Genomic DNA, 8,779 nt, shown 5'->3' with positions numbered 1-8,779 from the left:
AAAAAAAAAAAAAAAGAATAATCTCAAAACACTGCACGATGAACTTGGAGGACATTATGGTGACTGAAATAAGTCAATCACAAAAGGACGAATATTGTATTAGTCCATTATTGTAAGAAATAACTGAAAAGTGGAAGGAAACTTTCTTTGTTGGTTACCAGGCGTAGGAGGGGAGGGAACACTGCTAGATAGAGACAAGTATTGATTTGGGTGAAAAGAAGGGCAATGTACCAAATGTGAGTGATCAACATGGTAGCACTGATGAAGAGGAAGACATAGAGAGGTGCATGGGAGGTACAGACAACAAAGATGAAGCCATTTGCACATACAGTACTGTGTTGTCAGTGAAGGCAAACATTGATCCATGGTGGATAGATGGGTGGATAGGCTGAGTGATTATGTATGTCTGTGCAGTGGGGAGTGTGCCCATGACCATGTATAGGGTTGACAGACAATGTTTCTACAAGTGTATCTGTATCATCTGTAAGAATGTCCAGGTAAAATTTTCTTTGTTGGTTACTAGGGTTGGGAGGGGAGGGAACACTGTTAGACAGATAGAGATAAGTATTGATTTGGGTGAAGAGAAGGGCAATGTACCAAATGTGAGTGATCAATATGGTGGCATTGAGGAAGAGAAAGACATAGAGAGGTATACAGGAGGTACAGACAACAAAGGTGAACCCGTTTGCACATACAGTACTGCGTTGTCAGTGAAGGCAAACATGGGTATACAGGTGGCTAGAAGGGTGGACAGATTGGTGGACAGGCTGAACTAGTAGGTATGTCTATGAAACAGGAAGTATACCCAAGAACATGTATAGGGTTGGCAGACAACGGTCCTATAAGTTTACGTGTATGATCTGAATTCCCAGGTGTGTATAGTAGAGCTGACAAGAGGCAAGGTGGTAGTCACTGCTTGGGCACAGCCAGCTACCCAGAGGGACCAAGTAGTTGAACCTGTGGGTGTGGGACCATAGTTGCAGGGGACATCAAGCTCAACTGGCATAACATACTACACAAAACATTGTTCCACCTCCTACTTTGGCTAGTAGTGAGTGGGATCTTAAAAGCTTGCAAGCTGTCATCTAGATGCCACGATGGGTCTCTCCTCGTCCAGAGCAAAGAAGAATGAAGAAAACCAAAAATTCATGGATACAATTAGTCCTAGCGACTGGTACACCATCCAACCTGCAGCCTATACAACTATGAGACAAGAAGAACTAGATCGTGCCCGGTTACCAATGTCAACCGCTTGCAAGGGGATCTATGTAGGAGATCCTAGATAGAGAGGGAGAACACTGTGGACAAAACTCAAAATCACTTGGAGAAAAAAAAAGGGGGGGGGGACCAGGTTTGCTGGTCCGATAGAGCCTGGTGGAACCACTGAGACCATGGCCCCTAGCTGCCCTTCAGGTCTGGAATTGGACCCACTCCTGTGGCTTCCAGCCAAACAAAAGACAGGCATACGATATTTACACTAGGTAGATACACTCCTTGGAGAGAGCAATCATGGGAGAATAGAAGGGCCGTGTATGCACAGGGAGACAGCTCAGGGGGCAGGAATGCATGGAGGGAAGGGTACAGGGAAGAGGTGACTGTCAGGAAGAAATTGGCAGGGGAGCTGTTGCATTGTGGGAAATTGCAGTCATAGTCATGAGACAAAGTGTATGTTTACTGCTGTATGGAAAACATTTACTCTGTAAACTTTCATCCAAATCACAGTACAAATTAGAAGAAAAAAAAATCCTCACAACTGGACCAATAAACAACATGATGATAAACAAAGAAGAGATGGAAGTTGTCAAGGATTTCATTCTACTTGGATCCACAATCTACATCCATGGAAGCAGCAGTCAGGAAATCAAATGAAGTATTGTACTGGGCAAATCTGCTTCACAACACCTCCTTGAAGTATTAAGAAGCAAAGAGGTCACTTTGAGAAGTAAGGTGTGCCTGGCCCAAGCCATGACATTTTCAGTCACCTCATAAGCATGTGAAAGCTGGACAATGGACAAAGAAGAGCAACAAACAATTGCTGTTGTTGCCAGGTATTGCCCAGGCGGCTCTTCCACACTGCAACCCCCAGGACAACAGCACGGAACCCCGCCCGGCCCCGCGCCAGCCTCACAATCCTCGCCATGCTCGGCCTCTTGTTGCGGCCGCTGTGTTGGTCCATCTCACCGAGGGTCCTCTTTTTCACTGACCCTCCACCTTACCACGCACGATGCCCTTCTCCAGAAACTGGCCCCTCCTGGTAACGTGTCCAAAGTACGTGAGATGAAGTCTCGCCAGCCTCACTTCCAAGGAGCATTCTGGCTGCACTTCTTCCAGGACAGACTTGTTGGTCCTTCTAGCAGTCCATGGTATAGCCAATATTCTTCACCAACACCATAATTCAAAGCTATCAATACTTCTTTGAACTTTCTTATTCACTGCCCAGCTTTCCCAGGCTATGAGGCTTGGGTTAGGTGCACCTAAGTCTTCAAAGTGGTATCTTTGCTCTTCAACACTTTAAAGGGATCTTTTGCAGCAGATCTGCCCAGTGCAGTACTACGTCTGGTCTCCTGACTGCTGCTTCCGTGGGTGTTGGATGGTGGAACCAAGTAATATGAAACCTTTGACAACTTCAATCTTTTCTCCATTTACCATTGTGATGCTTACTGGTCCAGGTGTGAGGACTTTTTCTTCTTTATGTTGAAGTGGAATCCCTACAGCAGACTGTAGTCTGTCCATCAGTATGTGCTTCAAGTTCCCTTCACTTTGAGCAAGCACGGTTGTGTCATGTGCGTATCAGATACCTAACGAGTCTTCCTCCAATGCTGATGCCATGTTCTTCTTCATGTAGTTCAGCTTCTCAGAATACTTACTTGCTCAGCACACAGACTGAATAAGTAGCTGAAAGGATACAGCCCTGATGCACACCTTACCAGATTTTAAACTACCCAGAATCCCCTTGTTCTGTGTGAACAACTGCCTCTTGGTCTATGTACAGGTTCCTCATGAGCACAATGAAGTGTTCTGGCATTCCTGTTGTTGGCAATGGTATCCATAATTTGTAATGACCCACACAGTCAAATGCCTTTGCATAGTCAATAAAACACAGGTAAACTTCTTTCTGGTATTCTCTATTTCAGCCAAGATCCATCTGACACGAGCAATGATCCATTTCTTCTTCCGAATCCAGCTTGAATTTTTGGACGTACCCTGTCAATGAACTGCTGTAACTGTTTTTGAATTATCTGCAGCAAAATTTTACTTGTCTGTGATATTTAATGATTTTTTAAAAAATAATTTCCACATTCCATTGGGTCATCTTTCTTTGGAATGGGCACTAGTATGGATCTATTCCAGTTGAGTGGACTGGCCAGGTAGCTGTCTTCCAAATTTCTTGGCATAAACGAGCAAGCACTTCCTGCATTGCATCCCATTTGTTGAAACATCTCAATGGGTATTCCATCAACTCCTAGTGTGGTAGTTCAGTTTGTATGTCAACTTGGCTGGGCCTGGTTGAGTGGCTGGACAGCTGCTGGTAGTTATTTCCTATGATGAGACTGGCAATCAACTCCATGGTGGGATCTACCACAAGCAGCTGAGTAGCTGCCTTAGGGAATGTGGTCTGCTTCCTGAATATAAGCAGAGGCCTTGGGGAATGGTCTCTAGCCTATGGCACGCTTGGACCCTGCATGTAGCCTTACTGTTGTTCAGCAGACTGCCATGCTCTGCCGACTGGGGGACTTAAAATGGACTTGAATGAATGACCTGTCGTGTGGTTTGGTAACATCAGGACTGTGCCTTTTTACTTGCCAACCTTGGGGCTTGTCAGCCTCAGCAGCCAGCAGCTGTCTGAGTGAAGAAAGGCCTCTAGCTCCAGTGGGCTGGGAGCAGGAGGCAAAGCTGGACCCCAAGGTTCAGGGGCTTTCACCCAGCCCCTAGAGCCCGGCACTTTGAACTTGGACTCTAAGAGAATAAACTCCTGTTTGTTTAAGCCATCCCATTTGTGGTATATTCCTGTCAGAATGGGACCAGGAACCAGAACACCTGGAGCTTGATTTCTCTCCAGTTCCTTCAGTGCAGCTTCGACTTCTTCCTCCTGTACCACTGGTTCTCAATCCCATGCCACCTCCTGAAATGGCTGAACGTCAACTAATTCTTTTTGGTACAGTGACTCTGTGTATTCCTTCCATCTTCTTTTAATGTTTCCTGCATCATTCAATATTTTGCCCATAGAATCCTTCAGTATTGCAACTCGAGGCTTGAATGTTTTCTTCAGTTCTTTCAGTTTGGAAAATGCCAAGCGTCTTCTTCCCCTTTGGTTTTCTAACTCCAGGTCTCTGCAGGTTTCATTCTAATGCTTTACTCTGTCTTCCTGAGCCCCTTTGACATCCTCTGTCTGCTTTTCCACTTCCTCTTTTCTTCCATTTGCTTTAGCTACTCTCCTTTCAAGAGTAATCAGTCTCTTCTGATACCCATTTTGGCTATTTCTTTCTTTCCTGTCTTTTTTTTTTTTTTTTTTTTTTTTTTTAATTATTGCACGTTAGGTGCAAATTTACAGAGTAGAGTTTGTTTTACATTCAACATTTCATGTACATTTGGTTTCACTCCCCAACGACCAGCCCCAACCCTAACCCACTCTCCTTTTCACTTGTCTTTCCTGTCTTTCTAAGGACCTTTTGCTTTCTTCATGTTTGACATCCTTCATGTCATCCCACTACTCATCAGGTCTTTGGTCACTAGTGTTCAATGTGTCAATGCTATTCCTGAGACTGCAAAAGGGCATGGAGGGCGGTGTGCTCGGACCTCCTCTCATGTCACAAGGGGGAAGAAGGATTCAGAACATTAACAGCCCAGGCTGGTTCCTAGAGGCAAAGGTCAGACATGCCACCACCCTCCAATCTTCTTGCCAATTCTGACAACTGTCCCTCTCATGGCACTCTCCACTTCTCTGCTGGCTTTGATAATCTGTTGCACTGGCCACACAGAACTCACAGACACTGCTCCCGATCATGTGGTTTATTAGGGAAGTAACAGCTGACAACTTAGGATCAAAAATAAGTTAGGACTCTGTTCTTCAGTCAGGACAGCTTCTCAACTGTTCACAAGGCACGTCTTTCTCTGGCCTCAGCCTTTGTCCTGCTCGGTTGGTGTTACAAAGTTCTGTGACCTCTGCCTATAGGCACCCAAGGAAGGAGCTCTGGTGACTAGTGCCTAAGGCACCTGACTGCTAACCAGAAGGTTGGCAGTTCGCACCCACCAGCCACTCTGCAAAAGGAAGATGGGGCCAACTACTTCCGTAAAGACTGACCGCTTTGGAAACCCAATGGGGGTCACTATGAGTTGGAATCAACTTGATGGCAGTGGGTCTGGTTTTTTTGTTTGTTGGTTGGTTGGTTTGTTGGTTTGTTTTATAGGAACCTCGTTCTGCCAGCAAGCTTCCTGCCCAATGGCAGTCAGCTTCCCAGCTCCACAGCCCGGGAAGCCCGCCGCTCCATCCCACACTGGTCTCTCAGTTCTGCCTCTGTGGCTGCTGTCTCTCTGCTGTCTCAGGACAGGGATCTCGCGGCCAAAGATGTGCCCCACTTTCAGCGATTCTCTTAATGCCAGTGTGAGGCCTCTTTCTGGTCTGGGAGGGCTCATTTTAAGGCTAGCAGGATGGCAAAACTGACCAATCCCCATGTTAGGGTTTCACACACCTATGTCCATGGTCCCACCCCGACAAGGGTGCCGTGCACCTTATCTACATTATTAGCAAGCTAGCCAGTCCCCTGGGTGGGCCACAGGCACCTCACATTTGCATAGTCCCACCCAGTCATCTGGTGGGAGTCACCAAGACCACAGCTGGAAGAGCCATAGTAAGTCATTCACCACACCACAGAGGTGGTCTCTAAATGAAGGTGGGATATACTCAAGGTTGTACTTTGGCTCTCGTGAACTTGTTTCCATTTTCTTCAGCTTCAACTTGAACTTACAAATCAGCAATCAATGGTCAGTTCCACAGGCGGCCTCTGGCCTTGTTTTGACTGATGACATTATGCTTCTCCATTATCTCTTTCCACAGATGTAGTCGATTTGATCCCGTCAGGAGAGGGTTACATGTCTATCTATCATCTGTGTTGTTGAGATGTGGTATTTGCAATGAATAAAATTATTGGTCTTGCAAAATTCTATCATGCAATCTTCAAGTCATTTCTGTCACCAATTCTCTATTTTGTAACTATTGGTCCTTCTTTGTTTCCAACTTTGGCACCAAAGGATTGATGCCTTTGAATTCTGGTGTTACATAATAATATTGAATATATCATGGACTGCCAGAAGTACAACTAGAACACTTCTTAGAAGCTAAAACGGTGAGACTTGGTCTCATGTACTTCGGACATGTTATCAGGAGGGACCAGTCTCTGGAGAAGGGTACCATGCTTGGTAACATAGAGGGTCAGTGAGAAAGAAGATCCCCAGTGACTGGTGGAACCACTGAGACCATGGCCCCTAGCTGCCCTTCAGGTCTGGAATTGAACCCACACCTGTGGCTTCCAGCCAAGCAAGACAGGCATGTGAGTTGAATATTTACTTGAGGTAGATACACTCTTTGGAGAGAATAATTACGGGAGAAAGAAGGGCTGTTTATGCACAGGGAGACAGCTCAGGGGGCAGGGGTGCATGGAGGGATGGACACAGGGAAGAGGTAACTATCGGGAGGAAGTGGGAGGGGAGCTGTTGCATTGTGCTAAACTGTGGTAAATGTCATGAGACAAAGTGCATGTGAACTGCTGTATGGAAAGTGAATTTGCTCTGTAAATCTTCACCCAAAATCACAATTAAAAAAAAAAAAAAAAAAAGATCCCCAGTGAGATGGATTGACACAGGGCTGCAACAATGGGTTCAAACATAGCAACAGTTGTGAGGACAGTGCAGGACCCTGCAGTGTTTTGTTCTGTTGCACACAAGGCTGCTATGAGTGGAAGCCACGAAATCACAAGGCTCATCTCCCCAGGGGTCACCCTTCCTGCCTCTTGCTCTTCTCTCCCTGACTTAGGAGGGTGGACAGGCAGCCAAGCAGCCAGGTGGCCTCTCTCCCAGCCCCCACTTCCTGTTCAGCCCAGGGTATGCTCATTGGTCTGGCCTAATGGCATAGCTGTGTCTGCCAGCAGGGGATCCTGGCCACCAGGAACAATCACACCCCCTGCTCAACACAGCAGTAACCAAGCAGAGGGTCAACTTTAAGGAAACCCAGATAACGGGGCTGATAATGGCAGTATCTTCCCACCTGGAGGGCCTGGAGGTGCCAAATGTATCAGCCTGCCACTTGGCCCAGGCTGCCTGCCACTTGGCCCAGGCTGCTCCCAGGCTCAGAACTCCAGGCCCTTACACATGGACATTTCACTTCCCTGGAGAGGTTTCAGCACCTGGTGCGGCCAGCCAGCGCAAACCCAGCCCCCCCAGGGCCCCACTTTCAGTGGCACCGTGACGGTAGGGTGTGCTGGCCCAGGTGAGACTAGAGGAGAGAATGGGGCGATGCCCCCCATCTTGGAGGAACGGGATCCCCTTCAACCCCCAGGAAGGGTCCCTAACACAGAAGGAGGTGGAGGCAACTCTTCCCACCACTTTCTCCCTGACTCACACTAACACTGTGGTGATCCACACGCTAAACCAGCAACCCTACCCCAGAGGCCCACCACTGGACGAGAGCAGGGCAGGGGCATCTGCAGTTCCCAGAAGGCAGAAGGTGCCCACCCTGGGACAAGAGCCAAAGCCCCCTCCAGGTTGGATCTGCAACAAAATTTTAAAAACCCACTGCCACAGAGTCTATTCTGACTCCTACCAACCCTTTAGGACAGGGTAGCTAGGGCAGAACTCAAGACTGCCCCCGGGAATGCAAATCTTTATGGATGTTGACTGCCTCTTCCTCCCACAGGGCAGCTGGTGGATTTGAACCTCTAGCCTTCTGTTAGCAGTTAGCAGCCAGCTGCCGTACGCACCACAGCTCCTTACTACGCCAGAAGAGGTACTGAGCCTACCTAATTGGGTCCATCAGCCTACCCGGTGCTGCTTGAGCGGATGCTGGTCCCCACTCTTCCTCCACGCTCCGCTCCTTACGCCCAGTCACTTCAGGAAGACCCTGCTGTATTCGGGGCTGGGGCTTCAAGGATGCACCCCGCGCCCCTCGGCAGCCCCGCGCCCCCAGGGCTCGTCCGGGCCGGGCCGGAGCGCCCCGGGCCGCGGAGCCTTGTGCGAGCGGTTCTCACCCAGAGGTATCCCCGCGAGGAGGGTGGCGCAGAACAACGTGCCGGACGACGAGCAGTAGAACTTGCGGGCGTCCCGGAGGAGGTGCGGGGCGCGCTCGTTCATGCAGCGGATCACCCCTAAGTAGTAGAAGCCCAGGAAGCCGCTGCCCGCGAAGGACAGGTGCCAGCCGACCTCGGGGTCGTACATTGCAGCGGCGCGTCGGAAACCCTCCGCGGCCCCGCCCACCGTCAGCGAGCTCTTAAACCCGCGCCCTCACCGCGGCCCGCCGTGACGTCACCCTCCCGGCCCCGCCTCCGCTCTTCTCTGCCCATGCAAATGAGCCAGCTGGCAGCCCAATGGGCAGGCAGGACACCACCCCCTTCCCCAACCCAGCGCGTCCTTCGGGGCCGTGGGCGGGGCCGAGGGCGGAGAGGGCGGGGCTGAGGGCAGGGCAGGGCAGGGCAGGGCCGGGGCCGAGGGCGAACCCGGGGCGGGGCGAGAGGCCAGGCACCTCCCGCCTTCACAAATCCAAGGATAATGCGTGTCCCAGACAGAAAGG

At 49.3% G+C, this 8,779-nt stretch overlaps 1 protein-coding gene across 1 annotated transcript in view; it reads right to left on the bottom strand.

Moving 5' to 3' along the window:
- The window catches only part of PNPLA3 (patatin like phospholipase domain containing 3), a 50,755-nt gene extending 42,328 nt beyond the window's left edge, over nucleotides 1-8,427 (bottom strand). The window contains exon 1 of the mRNA XM_007941800.2: nucleotides 8,241-8,427. Coding sequence (XP_007939991.2) covers nucleotides 8,241-8,427 — 187 coding nt within the window. The remainder of the gene's footprint in view (nucleotides 1-8,240) is intronic.
- Nucleotides 8,428-8,779: the final 352 nt, after the last annotated feature.

This window comes from Orycteropus afer, unplaced genomic scaffold, assembly GCF_000298275.1.
Source record: "Orycteropus afer afer isolate SDZICR_OR568_19922 unplaced genomic scaffold, OryAfe1.0 scaffold00083, whole genome shotgun sequence".
In the NCBI taxonomy this organism is placed as follows: domain Eukaryota; kingdom Metazoa; phylum Chordata; class Mammalia; order Tubulidentata; family Orycteropodidae; genus Orycteropus; species Orycteropus afer.
The sequence above is the reverse complement of the archived record's forward strand: the minus strand, read 5'-3'. Positions and strand labels throughout refer to the sequence as shown.